Here is a 22,728-nt window from a genome sequence, read left to right on the forward strand (position 1 = left end):
TCGAGCTCTAAGAATGACAACAATTGTATGTTTCTGATCGTTTACCGACATGATCTCCGTCGTATATGATCGTTTTAATTATCTAGTTAGCTATATTTTCACACATCTTATGAGTGACTGCGTGGCTATTTGCTATATGTAGACCTACAGTTTGAAACTGTAACATCCGATTAACTGATTGATGATTCCTTGTTCGCTGACATTTTTGTTGTCTAGCTACAGTAATAGCTAGCTAAAAGTAACCAGCACAATTTTTAAAAACTGGCTCCGTACTTTACAGTTTAGCTAGCTAGCTAAATTAGATTAAATTATATCGTTGTTTTTCAAAATATTTACTGATGGCGGATGGATCGGCTAATCAATCTTGTTTTTTCAATGTTGGAGGGTGTTTTTTCTCTATACCTCGGGCTCGCCTGTCTTATCTCCAAGACTCATTGCTTTTTAAAGACTCTCAAAATCAAGGGAGATGGTTTATCGATAGAGATGGATGCACATTCAGGCATGTACAATATTATCTCCAAACTGGTAAACTAGCCACATCATGTTCATCAGAGATCAACATATTATATGAACTAACAGCAAGTCTACGCCTCAGCTCATTACTCCAGGTAAATTCCTGTAAAATTGCAAACCAACGTTGCTAAACACCTACTATTGTATTTGCTAGTGCATAGCGGAGAAGAACTTTAAGATAACTTGAGTTTGAGTCAAACAAGCCTAAACAGCAAGATGAGTGGATGCTAGGCTTACTGTAGTGATAATATTTTTCAATTTCAACAAGGCCTTAGAACATTTTCAATCAGGCAAGCATTACTTGCGTGCTCGGCCAGTAGACCTTCAAATCGCTGAGAGAGCCACTCTGAATTACTGGAAAACCCGCATCTGCAACAAGAAGCTACCGGAACTCATTGCCAGTCCCGTTTCCTCAGGTAAACCTAGGTCCGGTAGCAGGCTAATATGACCTAACCTGCAACATGTCTCATTGCTCGTAACATTACTAATGTGTTGTTTATTTTACAAGTGATCTACTTAATTTGTCATTTTCTTACAAATTATCTGTCATTGTCTCGGAAACTGTAGTCCATGATGCGGTACCGCTGGGCCTAATCGGAACCCCGCTGATCGATGGAGACGAGGAAGTGCTGTACTGTTTCCTGCCGATGGAACAGATTCGCCTGTACCCAGACCTGGTGACACCACACAACCTGCTCTGGCTGTGTGATAATGTGGCCATCATCGAGTGTGACAGCCCACTCTTCAGGTTCATAGGCAAGCATCAAACCCAAACAATCTCAAACAAACCTGTAGGTCTGCTTACCTCACTACAACTTAAAATAAAACATGCTCAGCTCTAGCAGGAAGAAACCAGCTGTAACAGGTCTCAACAGTGGCGGTTGTAGACAAATTTTACTGGGGGGGCCAAGGGGGGGGGGGGGGGGGGGCAGTGTTGAATCAGAGGGGCACATTAAAAAACAGAAACAAATGATATTTAAACATTAAATACTTTAATTTAGCTTTACATTAAAATCATACAAACGGCTCTGGCTCTCCCTCTTCCAGCTCCTCAGCTCTCTCAACACCTTGATAAGTTTCTCTAACTTTTTTATTTACTGGGGCAAAAAAGGCTGCAATGTCCCTTCCTCGTTTCATGATGACTACTACAAGAAGAAAAACGTGTAAAAAAAATTCAGTCAGCTCAGGGGGGGCCACAGGGGGGGCCAGGGACATTTTTACAGTGCCACTGTAAGGTGATCAGGTGGCTGAGCGGTTAGGGAATCGGACTAGTAATAAGAAGGTTGCAAGGCACTTCACCCTACTTGCCTCGGGGGAATGTCCCTGTACTTACTGTAAGTCGCTCTGGATAAGAGCGTCTGCTAAATGACTAAATGTAAATTTAGGCCCCTGTGTAGAAACGCCCCTGGGTCTCAAAGTACTTTTTAAATGTCCTTGGCATTGTTCCTCTACATCTGTTGAAGTAAGTAAAGGATCACACTCAATATTCATTGCGATTGGCTTTAATTCTGACCTCTTGAGCCATCACTTTTTTAAAAAAACTATGTCTGGAAAAATATGTGCTGATGGTAGCGGAATTGTACTATTGGGTTAAGCACATTCAACTAGCTTGTTTTGCCAAACAGGAAAAGCCCATGTTAACTACAGCACTTAGCCATCCAAGCTATTGTTACTATAGCAACAATACAAGACCAGACAGAGATCATCGTGATCAAGAATAAAAACACCTCCTTCTGAAAAGAATTGACAAAAATGTCATGCCTTCATTTCTCTCTCACTAGCAGAATAAGCCCAAAATATCTTTAGGTTATTTTTGTCGTTTATTTAACATCTCCAAACAAGTTGAAAATCCATCTATCCATCCAGCCGCAAGATGTGAACTGCTGTGTGTTTGAACATGAGGCAGGGGAGACGGCTGGGAACAGTTAACCAGAGTGACCTGTGTTTGCTTTGTGTCATTAAAGCTAATTTCCTTCAGACGGGAAAGATCGTGCTCCCGGAGCAGTTCAGTGATTATGAGAGGTTGAACACAGAGGCGAGATCATCTGGCATGTTCGACTTCATGAAAGCTCTGCAGGAATCACATGGTAAGGATCAGATTGATAATCACACATGACACTTCATTCCGTGTTTATTAACCCTTGTGCTGCCTTCGGGTCACATGACCCAAAGGTTCATAACGAACCATCGTTGTGTTTACCCAATTTTACACAATACAAAAACTAATAAAAATAATTTTCTTTTAACCGTCGCAATGTGGGGGGTCTGAGACAGCCGAACGGTTAAATGAAAATGCTTCACTTTGTTTTTGTATTCGGTAAAGTTGTCGCAATACGATGGTGGGTCACAATGACTGATGGGTCAGAATGACCCGAAGATAACACAAGGGTTAAGCTCCTTATCAGTGCTGCCAAACATTTCTAGAATTGTGGACGGATTACATAGTTGAGGTCCATATAGATTAAAAGACAACATACTTCAACCTGCTTAGAAATCTCAGGTTGGACGTAAGTGTGTTGGAAGATGAAAACGGCCTTGCTCTAAGACAGCTCTGAGATGTGTGTGACTTGTAACTGCATGGTAAATTGGACCACAGAGGCTAGCTTCGATGGTGACTGCCCTCCGGCAGCCCATGCCAGTGAGCTGTCGACCCCTCAGCCACCCAAACCTCTGTACGAGATGACCTTTGACCTCCTGGTGAGGTATCAAGACTCCGCTCTGGGTCAGCTCTACGTGGACGGAGACCTGCCCGGCAACAAGCTGTACATGTGTGGGAACGGGGTCGTCTTCCAGCACGTGGAGTAAGTTGTATCCGTAGCCTACTTAAGTGTCATTCCGTGATCCATAATGAATGCGACAACATTAAAGTAAACATTAAAATATGGCTCATGTTAGCTGCAGGCTTGTTTTTCCCGTCTGGCTATGCTTGTAGGAACTGGCTGGGAACAAGCCGCCTGCCTCTCACAGAGAGTGGGCCTGAGCTCCAGGGGCTGTGTGAGTACCTGGACCAGCAGGATGAGGCCTACCAGGCCTTCAAGGAGGTGCTGTGGGAGTTCCTACTCAGGAAGAAAACCCCAGGGGGTGAGAGTCCTGTCAATACACACACACACACAGACGCTAGCGTACTGTATGTAGAGACACACAGTATACGCACACACACACAACGCTAGCGTACTCTATGTACAGACACACACACACAGTATACGCACATACACACACTGTGGATCTCCTGTTAGGCTGAGTTAAAACTGCTGTTTTTCCCTGCTCTGTCTTTTACAGGGTCTTTTACGGCATGGCCCTGGTCTGCCTCAGTGGCAACGTTCAGCGTTTATAAAGTTGTTAAAGTTTATGTTGGAACACACTGGTATGCCACTTACTTTAAAACCCTTTTAAAGGTAGGTACTGTGGACCAATCATCTCCTGTCACTTTACTGGCATTTTATTCGGTGAAAACAATCTGGTTGTTAGCAAAACATTAACAAATATGGTGTCGTTATTGGACACAGTGACTTTGTGTACAAATCCTGGTCTGCCATAATGACTATGCTGAGGGGGTTAAACAGCTGCAGATGTGTACACACAAGTTTAAAACTATGAGGAACCCATAAGATCATCTGTTTGCCAATTCACTCTGTGCTCTTGAATGCAAAGCTACAGTAGCGAGTCAGTAATGGAAACTTTAAATCTGGACATTGTGTTCAGTACCCAGAGCTGCTATCCAACGTCAAGAAGACCAGCTGGATCGTGTTTGGAGAGAGCCTTCTTGTTAAAGGAGACGGGCAAATGTTCCGTCACGTACTCAACTTCCTGAGATGCGGGCGGCTGTTGCTGCCCTCCGAGTTCAGGTAGAGTAGGGCGGTCGGAAACCGGAGGTGTAGATCCAAAATGGCGTCCGTTTTGACAAAGGTGTTCTGGTTGGTCTTTGCCGTGTAGGGAATGGCAGCTGCTCCTCCATGAGATTGGGGAGTTCCAGATTCCCTCGCTGAGTGGCGCTCTTGAGGACTGCACAGATTACAGGTGATGAGTGGGCCATCGTGGGTCAGTATGTTGGTTTTATCCTCCAGCATGGACCACAGGCGATGGACCAATGGTTATTGATCGGGATTAATCAATTTGATATTATACTCCAGTACGGTCATATGGGGATCAGTGTAAAGCCTGTCACGTTGTTTTGATCTTTGTTTGACTTTTTGACGACTGGCAAACAATATTGTGTCCAGCTGCAGTATTGGGTTACTGGAAGACTTGTGGAGCACCTGTGTTTGTCTCTCCACCCAGGGTCTGGACCCAGAGCAGAGAGACTTCACACAACCTGTCCTCCTCTTCAGCCATGTCCTTGCTTGTCTATGACGGAGAGCAACACTGCTTTGTAGGGTTCAGTTTCCACAAAGTATACCCGTGCTTGTGTCGACCCTGCCAAATATAAAGAATGAGAGGTTCTGATTTTCCACGGGTGTGAATTAAATAATCGTTGGCACAGCTCTCTAGGACTGTTGTCAAAGTCAACTCCTGCTTTTACGCGTTGGAGTTCTGCAATAGCTGCTCTAACTTCCCCCCAAACACTTTGTTTTCCAGAGGGGAATTTAGATCCTGGAGGGAGAGGGGGGATGTCTGTGTCAGGGCCCAAGGTGTCTACTGATAGTGTGTGTGTCTGTGTTTCAGGGAGTGTGTGTGTGTATTCTAGTGAATGTTTGTGTGTTCTAGGGAGTGTGTTTGTTCTAGAGAGTGTGTGTGTGTGGATGAAATGGCTGCAGTCCAGAGTTTACAAGTCCAGTTTAGAAACAGTTACTGTTCGTATTTGCTTATAGTTTGTATTGATTGTGTGGGAGGTTTTTGGAAGTTGGAACACTTTGTTGGAATCTTCACAGGAGAGCAGGGATCCGAGTTCAATACAGTGGCAAAATTCTGACAACTCCCAAGACCCTTTCATCTCAGTGAATGGGGACGTCTGTCTGTCTGAAGACCCAGAGGGTGCACAGAGGCCAAGACACCCCATTCTAAACACAGCGGAGGGCAGCTACATCACTACAGAAGTCACAGCTGGCTCAAGTCAACCTCCACCAGCTCTCCGTAGAACAGATCCTGTTGACAGATCTCTGCCCTCTGACAGACCCAGTCAGCCAACTTCATCCGCCGCCAATACCAAGATCTCTGCAACGCGGACAAGCGTATTCCAAAACAAAACACTAGACAACACAGAACTCCCGGCAACACAAAACCACAGCGACTCCACTCGAATCTCTGTGGCTCTTTGGCAGATGATGAAATCAAAACCAGCGGTTTGTGGGAATCTGTCGTCAGTGAGTCAGGGCAGCGCGACAAAGAGGACACCAGAGGGCGTAGGACAGATGTCGAACTCCCTCCGCAGAATGATCCAGAGAGGCAGAGAGGCGGGGAATCTGTCCGCCCCTCTGCAGAGGCTGGTACACATGGTGGAGAGTGTGTTTCAGACTGGCCCAAAAACAGAGCCTTGGGGAACGCCGTCTAGGCCAACCGCCAGAACCGGGACCACCCCAGAAGCTGCTTCCAGGGGCTCCACGTCTTTCTCCCTCCCCACAGACCCCCTCCCTGCCCAGGCCTCGGCCAGGCTGTCTGCCCTCACTGCCCTCTTCTCCAGACAGAGGCTCCCTAGGGGCCCCACAGCACATACCCACCCCACACACACAGCTAAGACGGGGGAGCGAAGCAGAGCCAATCCTTACATCGTGACTCAGCCAAGTAAGACAAGCACGTAGAGTGGAGATTTGGTTCCTTCTCTATATCTCGCTATATTAACTCAAGGCTAATCCCTTTTTTCGACAGACGTTTTTGTGTCTCGCAATAGGCATACCATGAAGTTTGCAGCTGTGTGTATGTGTGTGTCCCTGTGTTCAGGTGGGGAAGGGAGTGGCTGGAACGGGCCTGCCCTGAGGAGCTGTGTGTTCCCGGTGAGGGGCTGTGTGTTCCCGGTGAGGGGCTGTGTGTTCCCGGTGAGGGGCTGTGTGCTGCCTGTCCAGGGCTCTGTCGTCAGGGTGGACCACCCTGCTGTCCTGGGGAGAGGAGAACCAGGAGGCTGCTTTACCCAGAGTGTCATCTACACTGCCAGCTCCAGGCTGTACACCGGTGAGAGGGGAGAAGTGGGAGATGCACTTAGGGAGGGAGCGAGGGTGGGGAAGGGAAGAGAGGGGAGGGAGGAGAGGGGTGAGGGGAGGGAGGAGAGGGGTGAGGGGTGAGGGGAGCGAGGGAGGGTGGGGAAGGGAGGAGAGGGGTGAGGGGAGGGAGGAGAGGGGTGAGGGGAGGGAGGGAGAGGGGTGAGGGGAGCGAGGGAGGGTGGAGAAGGGAGGAGAGGGGTGAGGGGAGGGAGGAGAGGGGTGAGGGGAGGGAGGAGAGGGGTGAGGGGAGGGGTGAGGGGAGCGAGGGAGGGTGGAGAAGGGAGGGGAGCGAGGGAGGGTGGAGAAGGGAGGAGAGGGGTGAGGGGAGGGAGGAGAGGGGTGAGGTGAGGGAGGGAGAGGGGAGAGTGATAGGGGGCTAGACATAGGGCTAGGCATGAGTGATGAATAAGAACCTCTTCTAATCAATCACGTTTGATTTTATGAATATTAGTCCTTTAAAATTTTGCTGTGTCAAGTCAGGATTCTCAGACTGGAACTGGATGCTTTTTCCTCAGAATATCAATCACACAAGGTGCAAGATGCAAGAGAAGATGATCAAAGTAAGTTCATATAATACATCTAGTGCTAAGTACTAAGGATACTTGAGTGTACAGAATTTGATTTACAGCTTATCACAGCTGTTGTGGTAGTACGTGAAAGTGTCCACTAGAGGGAAGCACGGATCACTTTCTTTTATCTAAATAATGTCTGTATCATTGTTTTCCCTGGAAAGCAATCATCTGACTTCTATTCCAGCTAAATGTGATTTTACTAAACAACATTCCTTTGAACAAAACACAAGCTGTCATGCAGAGCAGTCTATAGCGTGTTATGTTTCCTGGCGGTGTTACAAGGAAAGTATAATCACCATAAATTATTCATCCACTCAAATGGGGCAGATCTGGGTTTAATTCTGCTGTTGATTTGAGGTTTCCCTCTCATCGAAATGAGCGAGGATCAGAGTTTAAATATGAGGCATTTCTTGTAGTGGTAAACAAGTCCATGTCGTCCCTTCCAGATGTGGCCTTTGCGTGCTTCAGTCTGTCCTACGAGGAGATGGTGTACGGACGGCAGTGCCACGCTTTTCTGACGGGGGTCATCCTAGACTCCGTCAGGTTACAGGACTCCCAGGACAACACCGTGAAGATAGCCAACCTGGTCTACGCCCTCTGGGTAGGCCTGATTCACATTCATGAAGAGGAGAGGGGGAGTGGAGCAGACCTGGGTTGATGGTGGTTTGATGTTACTAACCCGGTGTAGGGACACTGAGGGATCAGCTGGGATACGAATCAATCTCACCGTGATTCCTTTCAAATCCTTTTCCAGTAAATGATCTATGTAGTCGTTCCAGGTCAACTAAACAGAAGACACTAACTTGAAACGTTGCTTTAGAGGATGAGCTTTTTTTAGTTTCATCCCTCTTTAATGTTCCCAAGACCGGACAGACTGAGGTGGAGGACTTTGTCTCTGAGCTGATGAGGATCATCTCACCTGGGAGACAGAAACAGAGAGAGCTGCTCCAGCGCTGGCTGAAGGTGAGGGCCTCAAAGGAAACGCTTCCTCTAACAGCCAGTCAGGCAGCGACAACACACGCAGTATTCATAAACACACACAGTCGCTGAATGAACGTATAACAGTTATATTAACTTCAGGATTACTTGTTTAGTATACATACAAAATGCACCCCCTCCTCCCCATTTTAATACTATAGTTTCCATTCTTTTCTCCAGCTCACCCTGACCTTAGCCCAGCGCTACACGTCATGTTTGGAGTTGCTGGGGAGACAACACTGCCACATGAGCGCTCTGTTTCCTGGGGAACGGAGCGCTCGTGTGTCCCAGCTCACCGCAGTGAGACACACACACACACACGCCCTCCAGACGACCAATGAAAACACACACGCACACCTTCTGGATACAAAGCAATCCATCTTTATTAAATACGTGTGAACTTGTTAGGATTAAGAAATATGACACTTGAGTACACATTCATGCTCCAGCTACGAGTGGAAATGTGATTAACATTTTCTTTTGTGTGTTTTGTCGATTTGAGAATGGCACTTCAGTGATTCCCTGCTTTTTCGCTGGTTAATACATACATGTACAAAGTTATCACAATCTTATTCTCCTACGGGCTAATATTTACAGACAATGTACATTTTGGTGTTCTTTCTTAATGCCATCTTTTTTTCTCAGAAAATATGAACATGGAAAAAGTTGCATTAGCGCTTTCTCTAACATCCTCCCCTTACTTTATCCCCCCCTCTCTCTCCTTCTCTCTTCCTCTCTCTTTCTCTCCTTCTCTCTCTCTCCTCCTCTCTTCCTCTCTCTTTCTCTCCTTCTCTCTCTCTCCTTCTATCTCTCTCTCTCTCTCTCCCTCTCAGGCTGTTCCGTTCTCCAGCCCGTCTCAGGTGAACAGCTGAGCTGGGCGTGAGCTGGGCGTGAGCTGGGCGTGGGGACGGAACACACCGCACCATCCCCAAGACGCACTACGGAAGTGGCGGGGAAAAAAACGAAGACGAAGGAACGAAACGGCCGAGACGAAGGAACGAAACGCTTAAAACCAAACGACCGTGAGGAAAGATCTTGACCCTTGACCCCGGGTCAATCAAAGAACAGGAACAGACGCTGAAGTCAGAAGAGCCTTTGATAAAATGAAAAATAAAAAGGCGTCTATGCTTAAGAAGAGCACGTCCACAGTCTTGCCTCAGAAACCTTCCACTATCTGCCATTTTCAATTGCAGTCTGCAGCTAAAGTGGTCTATGAGAAAACACAGGAGCAGTTTATAACCGCATTGTAAACTAGAACAAGAATTATTTACAGTTACCAATATAGTACAGAGAACTACTGCACCAGGAAAAAAAGAGGATAAATATAAGAATATTTAAATCAACTTTGTTTTTCTTTTTTTTCTTTTTTTACACGATATAAAAGCTATGCTCAAAAGTGGCTTTTAAAAAAACAGTGCTATGTCCCAGCTGGTGTTTGTGAGTGATGATGAGATTTTCTGGCGCTGAGAATGACCACAAGAAACCCCGTCCATCTTTTCTCTGGGTTTTTGTCTTGATGGTGAAAGCGGGCAAGGATCAATAAAACAATCTTCCGGCCGTAGACCGTGGTCTTGTCTTGATGGTGATAGCCAAGTATCAAACCTGTAGAAGAACAAACAAGTAAAAATAAGATTACACAACTGCTCCCAGCTCTCCCAGTCTCTAAAAACATGCCACACGACCGTGGAGAAACGACACCAGGCTAGCAGAAAGCCGTTAGCCGGGGGGGCATGGCTGTAGATTGCAGTGGTTTTAGATGTTAGGATTTGACTTGAGAGAGAGAGAGAGAGGAACATATGAAAAGCGTCGCTCCACTTACTCAAAGCAGGATTACAGGGATCACACTATAGTGGATGGCCCTATGATTTGAGCTGCTTTCTGTAAATGGAGGGAGAGAGCTGGGGTTAGAGACTGCGTGTTACGGGTTAAACAGCACCGCCCAGGTCAGCAGGGATGACATGAACGTTACCGGAGTTCACATAAGCAGCGTCAGGTTTAGGTGTGAGTGCTTGTCAGAGTTCAGGTTAGGCACAGCTGATTGTCCAGAGGGTGTCGTTTGTGTACACCAGGACATGGTTCGTGAGTTTGAGCAAGGAGAGGGTGGATACGGCACTATGCTTTGACCTTTGACCTGTAGAACAGATATGAACGCCCACTTCTACAGGTGTGGAACTGCAGGAGGGTTTAAAAGCAACGTCTCCAAGCTGAAGAGATGCACATTTTATATATCGAGAATGTATAGAATCAAAGGCAAAGTCATGGTGCCCAAACCACCACTTTTTCGAACACGAAGGATTGGTTCCAAACACATCCGACACCTGACATCCATCAATTAATTAATGATTATATTTATTATAATTAATGAAAAGCCATTCAATTATAGTAAAACATTTATTTAACGTCCGCATCCTAAGTTATCAAAAAAGCTTCCCCGCCAACCAAAAAACAAAGCTCCGCCCCTGCAGTACGACGCTGTGTGTCTGTGTGGGTGTCGACATCCCCTACTACTCACGGCTGAAATGTACTGGCTGTTGAAGCGTGGCTTGTCGGCGGCGGCGGGCGAGGCGGCGGAGGGGGAGTAGCAGGAGGAGGAGGAGGAGGGCTCGCATGGGGAGCTGGGCTCCTCGGACAGGACCTCGGGAAGGTGGCTGGACACACAGCCGCTGTCTGAACCACTGGAACCCCCGCTGCCTGAGAGACAGTGAGAGGACGAGCCTGAGCTCTCTGTGGCTGGAGGGAGGGAGGAGGGGAGGGAGGAGGGGGTGAGGGAGGGAGGGAGAAGGGGAGGGAGGGAGGAGGGAGGGAGGGAGGAGGGGAGGAGGGGGTGAGGGAGGGAGGAGGGGAGGGAGGAGGGAAGAGAGAGGGAGGAGGGGAGGGAGACACCATGTCACACCACTGTATTTGAAAAATCCGGTGTTGTGTCACACATTTTAAAGACTTTTCCTTTCCTTAACCCCCCCTCCTCTAATCTGACTTTTCCATTGGCGTGGGAACGGATGCTGGCGTCGCTAGGCTACGCTGGACCACGTACTCATGGAGGGCTGGCTGCTGGTCTCATTCTCCAGCTCGTCCTCTTCGATGCAGGGGGAGATGAAGGGCCTCTCGGCCGAGGCTGGCAGCAGTGCCTGGTTGCTGTACATGTGCAGGTTGAGGGGCCCCAGCAGGCTGCATGACGAGGGGCCCGAGGCCGCGGGTGCCCCGGCCCCAGAGCTGTTCCCCGAGGCCCGCTTGAAGGGGTTGGAGTGGTCGAAGAGGGAGACGGCGATGGAGGCTCTCGTCCTGGCCCCTGGGGGAGGGGGGAGGGGAGGGAGGAGGGGTGGAGGAGGGAGGGTTGAAGGGAGGGTAGGGAGGGAGGAAGGGGAGGCAGGTTAGATTCAGGGCTAGGCACCAGACTGTACAGTCTATATTAGTCACATTAGCACCAATTCCCACCCCCCCCAAAAAAAACACTACTGTGACTGCCACGATTATGTTAGACTGGAGATTACTTTTCGCAATAACAAAACACAGAATGATTTGGATGGTCCTGTGAAAACAGTGTAACCTAGTCCATGCCCAGCCTCCTGCTGTGAGTGTGTGTCTTCAGTGTGTCCTACAGGAGTGTGTGTGTCCTCACCTCTGCCCTTCATGATGTAGTCGATGGCCCTGTCGTTGATGGCAGCGTCGCTAGGCTTGATGTCCAGGAAGGGCTTGTTGCCCACGCCCATGGAAACCATCTCCTGCATGCGGATTTCTGTACACACACACACACACACACGTTAAGCACACCTTGCTTTTACCAGACAAGTTAGCAGAAATGCAGAAATGGGACAGTCTCTGTCTCTGCTTTCAGACCTGGTGGGGTTGAGCTCACGACAGACAGAGAGATGATGTGTGTGAGACTGAGCTAGCGTACACACCAACAAGCCGACGCTGGTTGTTGGAGCCGTATGACTAAAAGGTGCTACTGCTGTGATGTGGTGGGGTGTGTGTAAGGTGAGCTGCTTCAGGAGCGACACACACACACACACACACACACACGGACACACACGCACACACATACACACACACGGACACACACGTACACACATACACACACACGGACACACACACGGACACACACACGTACACACACACATACACACACACGGACACACACAGCTGTATTTGTCTAGATTAAGACTGTGTTTTAACAGACTATCTCACTCTTTAACACACACACACGCACGCACACACACACACACACCTTTGTTCCTGTTAGCCTGCTGCCAGAGGATGCTGGTGATGTCAGAGGTCCAGGCGTGCTTGACGTCCTGATTGGCCGCCTGCAGGATGTAGGTCTGGTTCTTGGAGGTCCTGCGTCTGAACCAGACCTCGAAGCGCAGCCCACTGTCTCCAGACGTCTCCGTCATCCCCACGTCTGCTGTCTGGGACCACGAGAGGAGACCGCCACATTTGGAAACCAGACTAGTGATGTCACACTGATTTCCCCTAAGCCCTGGTTTCCCCCTACTGTCCAATCGGACTAGGCGCCAAGCGAATCCTCCTCATGTTTGCGTGTATATCATGTCGTTACATTTAGTCATTTAGCAGACGCTCTTACCCAGAGCGACTTACAGTAAGTACAGGGACATTCCCCCGAGGCAAGTAGGGTGAAGTGCCTTGCCCAAGGACACAACGTCATCTGGCACGGCCGGGAATCGAACTGGCAACCTTCTGATTACAAGCCCGCTTCCCTAACCGCTCAGCCACCTGACTCCCACGTTACGTTATCGCTGTTGCTTGGTGAGAGAAAAGGCTTTGAGACACTCCTGTCTATAACAGTGCAATACTACCCAGGGTTCAATAAACTCTACTGTAGTCTAGTCTACTCTGCTCTAGTAGGGGAGTCAGGTGGCTGAGCGGTTATGGAATTGCGCCAGTAATCCGAAGGTTGCTGGTTCGTTTCCTGGCAGTGCAAAATGCCGTTGTGTCCTTAGGCAAGGCACTTCACCCTACTTGCCTCGGGGGGAATGTCCCTGTACTTACTGTAAGTCGCTCTGGATAAAAGCGTCTGCTAAATGACTAAATGTAAATGTAGTCTACTCTGCTCTCCCCTCTCCTCTGGCCTGGTGCTGCGGGCCCCACCTTGAAGGAGTGTTTGTAGATGTAGACGTCCAGGCCGCCCTCGATGCGTTTGGGCTTGCTGAACAGCACCAGGTCCTGCAGCAGGAACACGTGGCGTTGGCACTTCTTCCTCCCGTACCACACGGTGAACTCCCCCTGCCTCACCAGCTGACCCTGCTCCTTCAGGTTCACCTGCACCACACACACACACACAGGACATACACACACACACACACACACAGGTACACACACACATATTCAATATACAGGATCTCTGATAGTGGAGTTATTCTGATCAGGTTCTTGTGATAGACACGCCCCTCTGGGGGTCAGGGGGCGTGTCCTCTCGTGGCTCACACTCACGTCACAGTCCCGGATGGCGTCCATGGCCAGCAGGTCGTTGCCGTGGCGCAGCTGGAACTTGACCATCTCAGCGGCGGCCCGCAGGTAGGCCAGCTCCGTGTCCTGAGCCTCGCTCACCTCCTTGATCAGGTCCTTCAGCAGCAGAGCGTACTTGCTCATCCTCTGGACGGGCTTCAGCAGGTAGGACGCCAGGTCCATCTTGTCCCCCAGCTCCAGCTGCTTGTTCTGGGGGAGAAAGGGACGGAGGGAAGGGGGTAGGGGTGGTGGTTGGAGGGTTAGGGCTGGTGTTGTGTACAGTGTCCGCTGGTCTGTGTGTCTAATTTGTATGTCACTTTGGATGAAAAGCTTCTGCTAGATTGACGAATCGTCAAATGTGAATGTAAAAACATTGTTCTCTTAATTTCTCTCTTTGTCTTGATGCAAACATGTATGTGATGGCTAGGTGGACAGTGTGTGTGAGTGTGTGTGAGTGTGTGTGTGTTTGAAGGCTCCAGACTCACTCTGAAGAAGCTGTTTCCGTGGCTGGCCAGCAGAGTGTCAGACTTGGGCTTGTTCTTGCTGTACAGCGCGTACAGGCCAAACTGGTCTTGCTGTGGGTTACAAAGAGAGAGGGAGGGATGCATTTCAGTTATATATAAGGTTAAATAAACGAAATTTCTGACCCATTTCAGCACACAGAACACCCTCTTGTTCTCCTACAGAACTCCTGCGACAAGCGGAAAACATGCGATTTTCCATATCTTGTCATTTGAGTATTGCTTGGCCGCAACTGTTGGCAATGAGGCGAAATGCTTTATGGCGCATTTTATACTTGTGTGAAACGTGCGATATCTTTCACCGCTGCGTTTCTGGCCAAGAATACCCCGGGTCTCTCTCTGCTGTAGAGCTGGGGTGGTTCTGACCGAAGTCTATTCTTGTGTGTGCTGTTTAAACTGTGGAAAACATTTAGACCCTTTAACTCTGCACCACTAAATCAACCCGAGTAGGAAGGAAAGAAGGATGGAGAAAGAAGGAAGGAGAGAGAGGGGAGAGGAAGAGGAGGGGATGTACAGAGGTGAAGGAGTGGGCAGGCCTGGATAAGAGAGTTCAGTACATGTGGGCTGCTTTGATAACGCTCTAATACCACTGGAATGTAAAGAGAGAAACGGAGGGATGGAGAGGGAGCGACGACGAGATGAAAAAAGAAAAAAGTTTCTATGGACTGTATCGAGAGATGAGAGAATTCGAGAAGCTCTGAGAGGTTCTGCCAACATGAGAACCACCAAGAGAGCTTTGGGATGGAGTGATTGAAACAGAGGTTGTGAAAGAGAGAGAGAGGGAGGGAGAGAGAGGGAGGGGTGTGTTTGCACAGCTGGGTTCATAGTTGAGGGGTAAAACCATCTCCTTCGGGTTTAAAACTAGAACAACACCTCACCTACTGGAGGAACTGACCCAGCAAATCCATGATCCCTACCCAACCGCCCTGCTGTATGTGTGTGTGTGTGTGTGTGTGTGTGTGTGTCAAATCCTGCCCTGACATCCATGTGCATAACTCTTTTTCTTTTTGTAAATCATAACTGGCGTTCCTGCCAATCCACGCGGCTCCACCTGCAGGTCTCCCAGGTCGAGTTTCAGCCTAGGGGACGGGCTGACAATCACCTCTTGAACGTAAACACAGGGAGCTTTTGTTTGGCTTCTGACATGATCAGAAACATACAGCATTCACACGGAGGACGTGCCAACTGTTAAGGGTTCAGTGTCAACCACCTCCTGAAGATCGTGTTGCACATTCCATGAGGCAAGTGTTTGACTATTGAGACATTCGGTACCTCAGGATGTGTGACGCCCTTGGTGTCCCCGTTCTATAGAAAACATTTACATTTACATTTAGTCATTTAGCAGACGCTCTTATCCAGAGCGACTTACAGTAAGTACAGGGACATTCCCCGAGGCAAGTAGGGTGAAGTGCCTTGCCCAAGGACACAACGTCAGTTGGCATGACCGGGAATCGAACTGGCAACCTTCAGATTACTAGCCCGATTCCCTAACCGCTCAGCCATCTGACTCCCTAAAACACTATTGTGAAACACTGTACTCACATAACATACAAAACAATTGTCCCACATCTTCCCAGCAAGAATGTTAGTGGTTAGAAAACAACCTTGTTCGCATCTGAGCTTCATGTCAGAATTAGCTCGAAAACTTGGCTGCACTTAATCCACCTGAAGTTCCCCCGGAGCGGACCGGGACTCGAATCAAACTCGCCTCGAAGCCTCTCGGAACTTCGATGTCTACCACCCCCCCCAACCCCCAACCCCGGTGTGCGTTAGATTCGCATCTACGTACGTGGCGCAGGAAGCAGTGGGACACGCGGAGCGGGTGGTTGCAGCAGCTCTCCAGCTCCTTGAGGAAGAACTGGCTGTGGAAGTCCACCAGCTTCTCCAGGTTCCCGAAGATCACGGAGCGTTTCCCCCGCAGGTCCTGCGGCAGGTCGGGGCGCTCCATCTCGGGGAAGTAGTGCTCGATGATGTAGCGTAGCGAGCGCACGTACTCCCTCTCCGTGCTCACCATCTCATCCACGATGTGACGCAGCTTGCTGCTGGGAGGGGGGGAAGGAGGGAGGGGGCGGAAGGAGGGAGGGAAGGGGGGGAGGGAGGGAGAGGGAGGGAGAGCGAGACAGAGAGGGAGGGAGGGGGGAGGAGGGGAGGGAGGGGGGAGGAGGGGAGGGAGGAGGGGAGGGACGGAGGGAGGGAGGAGGGGAGGGAGGGAAGGGAGGGAGGGAGAGGGAGGCAGAAAAAGGATGTTTAGTCTCCACTGACACTGAAAATGTAGGCTTCTGTATTGTAAGTGACAAAGCAGTTGTGAGGTCTCAAAAACTCTGTAAACATTCAACTTCAGTAGCAAGTTAATCTATTTTTACTTATGAGCTTGTCTCCACATACACATACACACACCAGAAAAGCACAAACACCACGACTAACTCCAAGCTTTGAGGCTGTATTGTACTTGGCCTGGGAGAGACCCCAGTCCCGCCCGCTTGGACCTGACACATCCACACAGACAGGCCCTAACACATCCACACAGACGCTATACTAGCGTCTAGCTTAATGAATAAACTGTAAAAAATCAAGATCAGGGGCACAACGTCAAAGGAACGTTTAACATCAACCACCTTCTCAGACGGGTGGAGGCTTGTAGCAGCATGTCGGAGCAGGTCCACCCTGCACCGTGTCTGGAGGGAGGTCCTGTACATCATATCCCTGTGACCGAGATGCTATCTATGCCACAGCGAGGATGAGTCACGGTGCCCTTTTACACGTCAGGACTTTGTGGGAGGGGAGAGGTTGTTCACAGTGTTGCACTTCAGATTAAATGTTCTTTTTATTGCTGCGCCGACCTGTTATCAGACTCAGGTCATGTTGAGTTGATGTTGTTACAGCGCTGTCTGGCCATTCACAGACTGTTCCTTAGTTCCGTTCTAACAGTGCACTTTAGATCTTTGAAGCTCCTCTGTACTCACTATAAGCAGTATTTATAAGTTGTTTTTGGATAAAAGCATCTGCTGACTGAAAAGACCGGATCAAGGAGATGCCGGTGAGATGAGACCTGCTGATGTTCTTGAGAACGAGAGACAAACAGACCAGGTATCACAGGTTTCACATCAGGCCTTGGTTCTGTGCGAGTCAAACAGCCCCTCAGAGCTGGAACACACACAGCTTGGACTGAGGTTGAACATGTGCATGTGTGACTGGAGGCTGTCTGCCACAGTGAGACCAAAACAACTGGACTGAGACAGACCGGGTTCAAACACTGTTTAAATCACTTCTGAGGTCCAGAGTCGAATCAAAATACGGTTGTTGGGTGATTTATTTCCCAAGACCATAAACCTTTTTTTCGTCTCTCTCCCTCACTCGTTCTCCCTCCCTCCCTCTCACTCCTTGTCTCTCCCTCCCTGTCTCTCCCCCCCCTGTCTCTCCCCCTCTGTCTCTCCCTCTCAGTGTGTTATTCTTGGCGTGCTGGTAGGTCTACAAGCTGGCGGCCCTACAGCCAGTTTCTGCATGTCTCCAGGGCCTGATAGAAGGTGTTTATAATACTGTGTGTGTGTAAGTTAGCTGGGGGGGAAAGCTAACGCTAATGCCTGATTGTCGGTGGGCTACTTGGCTAAAGCCCTCTTGGTATGAGGTCTTGTTTGTCACTTGCGGTCAGCCAGGCCCTGCTGCACTGGGCACAAACAAGACGAACCTGAAGACGTATTAAAATGAAAAACAGAAGCACTCGTTTGTCCCACCGGGCTAAGAGACGACCACAAGGTTAAGCCAGTGGAAAACTGGACCTGAAGCTTATTTCATGGATGTGTGGAAGATAATTACGTTTTTTCTAATGCTTTCTATTACCTCTTTTTTTATTTTTTGGCTTCTCAAGAGAGACTGGCAAGCTGGATAAAAGGACCTTTACAAATACAGAAGAGGTGTACTTAAAGGGACAAAAGCAACAATAGGTGTGGGGGGTCTTGCCTCTGGCCTCCCCTTCTCTGTCCCCCTCGCTCTCCCCTCGCTCTTCTCTAGCTGGAGTGCCAGCCCTAGGGGGGTTTCGCTCCTCTCTGCCACCCCGTTGGGCATGGATGGTGAGTAGGGGTGATGTGTGTGTGTGTGTGTGTGTGTGGCACCTGGCCCAGCTCTCCTCAGTGCCTGAGGCCACACACAGCGCCTCCTCGGACACAATCACCCCCCTAAACCCTCCCGAGCCACTCTCTCTCACACACACATACACATACACACACACACACACACACACACACACACACACACACACACACACACACACACACACACATACACATACACACACACACACACACATACACACACACATACTCACACATACACACACACACACACACATACATACACACACACACACACACACACACACGTACACACAGACACACATACACACACACACATATACATACAGACACACACACATACATACACACATACAGACACACACACACAAGAAACCAGACTTAATGCCCCCCACCTTAAGTTCTCAAGTACTACAGTACCACAACCTTCTATACCAAAACAAACAACGATATAATCGATGTAGAAGATATCGATATATCGTCAACTACGCTATAATCTCCAACGTGTTTAAAGCTGAGAAAGCTAAAGAAAGCTTAAACAAACACAGGAAACTAATAATTCACACTTTCAGAACCATCCATGTGTGAGGGATCCAAATCAGAAAGATTTAGAACTGTTTTCCCAACGACTTGAATACCAAACGGAGGAAGTGTGGGAGCTGTGTGTCAGTTCAGGGAAGTTGTCGTGTTACTCTTAACCCCTCTCTCTGGGTGAGACAAGCAAGAGAATCCCACCCCCCCCCCCCCCTCCCGCCCCCCACAGTGCCTGGGACCCCATATTAATGGGATACGCTCTAATTGGTGTGGAATAGCCTTCCACTGTAAACCACATGGAGACAAGCGGGGGTGTGTGTGTCTGAATTTATGTACCCTCCACTGTGTGTGTGTGTGTGTGTGTGAGTGTGTGTGTGTGTGTGTGTGCGCACATCAAAGGAGATCCTTGGGGCTTCCCAGGGCTGGATTTGTCATCAGTGGCAGGATAGCAGCAGTGGTCTGTAGCAGGGGTGATGATGGTGGGGTCAGAGGGAGGGGGGGCTGTTCTCATGGGGGTCACAGGTGAAGGAGGGGAGGGGGGGGGGTGCATGGCAAAACCATTACAGCTCCATCCCAGGGGGGGCGGGGTGACTGGTCTTGACACAACAACTAGCAAGACGCCTGGCCCCCATTTTCTTGGTCTTTTACACGCGCGTACACACACACACACACAGAAACAGACTGAGATCATTTGACACATGTAAGCTAGCATAAAATACAAAAACCTTAGCAGATATGGGGCACATTCTAGAAAGGAGATAGGGAGAGAGAGTGAGAGAAACAGAGAGAGAATAAGAGAGAGCGACAGGGAAAGCGAGAGAGTCAGAGAGATGGAGGACAGTATATACTGTAAAGATTGAGTTTCCGGCGAGTTCCCTATGGAGTTGATGCACTCAGAGAAAAAGTATTATACCTGGAATAAACAGAAGTCCTGGTGAAACACAGACACTCCAACCTTCTCTCACACAAAACCAAATCTGCTACTCAACCTACAAAAACACTTTGGCTCTGTTTCCCAGACATGGATTAAGCCTTGCCCTAAATTAAAAGAGAAAAAAATTCAATGAAGATGTCCAATGAAAAAGTCATGATGCCAAGACTAGGCTTAATCCATGTCTGGGAAACTGAGCCTACATCTCCCACCAGCACAACAACAAGCCTCCTGTCGACCACCCACCTTCCTTTAGCACGAGGCTCGGCCACGGGGCTGTTGGTGGCGCTGGCTCCGGGGGTCCGCAGGCCCTCCCCCGCAGGGGCGGCCCAGCCGTGAGCAGCCAGCCTGGGGCTGTAGGGCCGCTCGGCCACCTCGGTGCTGCTGACCTCCAGCCCCTTGATGAACACCCCTGTGTTGCCGCGGCGCGCAGGTTCGCTCAGCGTCCGCTGGCACGTGCCGTAGCGGGCGCCCTCGGGCGTGGCCGGGCAGTCGAAGCTCTGGGTCTTGCGGAGCAGCTGGCGGCGGCTGGCGGGCGTGGCGCTGGGGGTGGAGGCGGAGTCGAGGGGGGGCAGGGTGGGGGTGAAGGAGCAGGAGGTGGCACGGGCCTGGGCCTCCAGACGGTTGCGGTGGGACGACTCCTCGGACGAGGCGCTGCGCGTGAGGCGGGGGTTATGGAGCAGCGGGGCGAGGGGCGTGTGCGGGGGGAGGCGGGGTTCCAAGCCGTAGGAGGAGGAGTTTATGGAGGGGGTGGAGCCACAGTCCCCGCCCCCAGAGGCCTCAGGTCTGGGGGCGCACGACGAGGAGGCGGAGCTAGAGGTGGAGGACAGCCTCTCGCGGCCGGCGCTCCACACGCCCGAGAACGCCTTGCGGCAGGAGAGCGACAAGCTGGAGCTCCTCTCGTGGCCGCCGCGCGCTCCCTGACCCTCCGAGTGGCGTCTGGGCGTGGCCACGCCGTCGCCGGACGCCTTGGCACCGGCCCCGCTCTCCGGTACGCCTCGCCGCGTCCTCAGCGCCGCCTCCAGCTTCTTCTCAAACATCTGACGGGTCTCCTGGCATTTGGACCAAGCGAACTTCCACTGCCTGAGACCCTGCTCGTTCTTCAGCTCCCCGGCCAGCTCCTTCATCTCCTGGAAGCGGCCATCCGGGATGGGTGGGTGCTGGCGCCCGTAACCCTCCAGGCAGCCAATCACACCCTGGCACTTGTCGGGCTGAGAGCAGTCCTCCATGCTGACGCAAGCCAGGTGACGCATGCCCTCCAGAGCCCACTCATACGCCTGGGAGAGAGAGAGAGAGAGAGAGAGAGGGGGGGATGGAGGGAGAGAGAGAGAGAGGGGGAGGGAGGGAGAGAGGAGGGAGGAGAGAAAGATGGAGGGGGGGAGAGAGAGAGGGAGAAAGTGAGAAAGAATCGGGTCAGTTTTCGGTCACACCCACAGAGAAAGCAGACATTGATGGAAGGGTTGAGAGGAAAGCTCTGTGAGCGAGAGAGAGAGAGAGAGAGAGGAAAGCTCTGTGAGAGAGAGAGAGAGAGAGAGAGAGAGAGAGAGAGAGAGAGAGAGAGAGAGAGAGAGAGAGAGAGAGACAGAGAGAGACTTGGTGTGGCTCTAAGGCTACGTTAGCTAGCACAGCTTGGTGGATGAGGGCCCACAATGGGCCTGTTTTTCACACGCGTTAAAGAGAGAGGACAAGAGACTCTTTATGGGGACGAGGCAGGACTGACACACATGGAACTGAAAGACGATTCTTCTGCGAGGGCAGGGATGGCTGGACAGGAGAAAGGGAGGAGGAGAGAGAGAGGGAGACGGAAGGGGAGGAGAGAGAAAGGGAGACGGAAGGGGAGGAGAGAGAGAGGGAGAGATCCAGGGATATGTGTAGGGCTCAGATCTCCCTCTCACAGCTCTGCTTTCATGTAAACAACAAAGGAATTTATGGAGGTGCACTCTCCCCTTCCACCTCTCTCTCTCTCTCTCTCTATCTCTGCATTACCAGGAGGATCACACACACACCGACTGCTCTTTAATGAACTCTTTAACTGCCTGCCTGCTCACAACCTGCCATTTTCACATTCTTAGGAGAAAGACACACACACACAAACAGACACACAAACAGACACACAAACAAACAGACACAGTTTCCTGCCTCTCTCTTTCAAATACCAGAAGAGAGAAGAAGAGTCAGAAGTGGACGACGGCAGACTCCAGATGTTTACATGCCATCGGATAAACGGATCCTAGGATGTGGAGGAGTGATGTACACAGAGTGATGTACACAGAGTGATGTACACAGAGCCACAGACCAGGACTGAGGGTGTGAGACTAAACGGAATGAGGCCCCTGTCAGAAAGGATATTCTCTCTCAGCACGACCATGGGAGAGTCTCGGTATTGTAAATCAACCCTCGCCTTTTAACAGGCCTATTCATTACGACACTGGCTTCTTCTGCAGACGTCAGGGCATGCAGAGAGAGAGAGCGTTTCTACGGGGAGTCGTAGACATGTAGAGTCTGCCAGCCACAGGGGCTGTGAGGAACTCAGAGGTAGGCTGGGGTTCGGTTGGAGATTAAGACCAGATCAAACGCTCCAGCCATCCTCCCCTGAGAGCTCAGCAACCGCTTAGCAGGGTCTGACCCTACGACGCTGGAGCACCGAGACATTCCAGCTCTTCTCTGGAACCCCCCCCCCCCAGGACTAAGAATGAGGTCTTGAACGTTTAGAGGTCTGGTCCACTAGACCACTGAAGTCAGAATCCGGGTGAGGGGGTCACTGGAGAGTGACAATAGGAGCCTGCTAATGGCCTGCGGACAAGACAGAACAGGGAGAGAAGCTGGGAGGATGGTGGGGAGGTGGGTTGGGGGGGGTGCGGGGGGGGGGGGGGTGCGGGGGGGGGGGGTCGTAAGAGAATCCATCATAGGTGACGGCCGCCCAGTTGAAACACCACGAAGGAGCTGGGAGAATTTATTGGTCAGGATGTCATCGATCACACAAGGGTCCGCATGGGG

General features: G+C 50.3%; 3 protein-coding genes across 5 annotated transcripts in view; 1 reads left to right on the forward strand and 2 right to left on the reverse strand.

Moving 5' to 3' along the window:
• Nucleotides 1-338: 338 nt before the first annotated feature.
• LOC136955747 (BTB/POZ domain-containing protein KCTD19-like) lies at nucleotides 339-8,848 on the forward strand. The gene is made up of 18 exons (XM_067249471.1): nucleotides 339-608; nucleotides 782-929; nucleotides 1,081-1,269; nucleotides 2,478-2,600; nucleotides 3,110-3,314; nucleotides 3,446-3,594; nucleotides 3,793-3,908; nucleotides 4,216-4,358; nucleotides 4,447-4,530; nucleotides 4,792-4,882; nucleotides 5,624-5,681; nucleotides 5,772-5,936; nucleotides 6,073-6,231; nucleotides 6,388-6,615; nucleotides 7,663-7,817; nucleotides 8,081-8,179; nucleotides 8,375-8,494; nucleotides 8,840-8,848. The coding sequence occupies exons 1-18, from the start codon at nucleotides 339-341 to the stop codon at nucleotides 8,846-8,848; spliced, it is 2,511 nt and encodes an 836-aa protein (XP_067105572.1).
• plekhg4 (pleckstrin homology domain containing, family G (with RhoGef domain) member 4) lies at nucleotides 8,559-21,004 on the reverse strand. Of its 3 annotated transcripts, none has more exons than XM_067248684.1 (11): nucleotides 19,978-21,004; nucleotides 15,968-16,217; nucleotides 14,143-14,232; nucleotides 13,643-13,867; nucleotides 13,301-13,471; nucleotides 12,420-12,600; nucleotides 11,811-11,927; nucleotides 11,226-11,480; nucleotides 10,707-10,924; nucleotides 10,014-10,072; nucleotides 8,559-9,796 (listed from the first exon to the last, which is right to left on the reverse strand). In XM_067248684.1, the coding sequence occupies exons 1-10, from the start codon at nucleotides 20,982-20,984 to the stop codon at nucleotides 10,034-10,036; spliced, it is 2,553 nt and encodes an 850-aa protein (XP_067104785.1). In that variant the 5' UTR covers nucleotides 20,985-21,004; the 3' UTR covers nucleotides 8,559-9,796; nucleotides 10,014-10,033. The 3 variants fall into 3 exon arrangements, with proteins under 3 accessions (XP_067104785.1, XP_067104784.1, XP_067104786.1); XM_067248683.1 differs by having other exon boundaries at nucleotides 15,968-16,220; XM_067248685.1 differs by lacking the exon at nucleotides 10,014-10,072 and having other exon boundaries at nucleotides 15,968-16,220.
• Nucleotides 21,005-22,455: 1,451 nt separating this feature from the next.
• Nucleotides 22,456-22,728, reverse strand: part of slc9a5 (solute carrier family 9 member A5) — a 79,606-nt gene continuing 79,333 nt past the window's right edge. Inside the window, 1 exon segment of the mRNA XM_067249473.1 lies at nucleotides 22,456-22,524. Coding sequence (XP_067105574.1) covers nucleotides 22,456-22,524 — 69 coding nt within the window.

This window comes from Osmerus mordax, chromosome 13 (assembly GCF_038355195.1).
Source record: "Osmerus mordax isolate fOsmMor3 chromosome 13, fOsmMor3.pri, whole genome shotgun sequence".
NCBI lineage: Eukaryota > Metazoa > Chordata > Actinopteri > Osmeriformes > Osmeridae > Osmerus > Osmerus mordax.

Bases quoted from the DNA above. Each gene is read 5' to 3' on its own strand.
- LOC136955747 (XM_067249471.1), top strand. From the start codon at position 339: ATGGCGGATGGATCGGCTAATCAATCTTGTTTTTTCAATGTTGGAGGG. The intron at 930-1,080 runs GTAAACCTAGGT...CGGAAACTGTAG, and splicing joins TGCCAGTCCCGTTTCCTCAG to TCCATGATGCGGTACCGCTG. The intron at 6,616-7,662 runs GTGAGAGGGGAG...CGTCCCTTCCAG, and splicing joins CAGCTCCAGGCTGTACACCG to ATGTGGCCTTTGCGTGCTTC.
- plekhg4 (XM_067248683.1), bottom strand. From the start codon at position 20,984: ATGCGTCACCTGGCTTGCGTCAGCATGGAGGACTGCTCTCAGCCCGAC. The intron at 14,233-15,967 runs GTACGTAGATGC...TGTAACCCACAG, and splicing joins CCCACTGCTTCCTGCGCCAC to CAAGACCAGTTTGGCCTGTA. The intron at 11,928-12,419 runs GTGTGTGTGTGT...GTGTGTGTACAG, and splicing joins GCAGGCTAACAGGAACAAAG to AAATCCGCATGCAGGAGATG.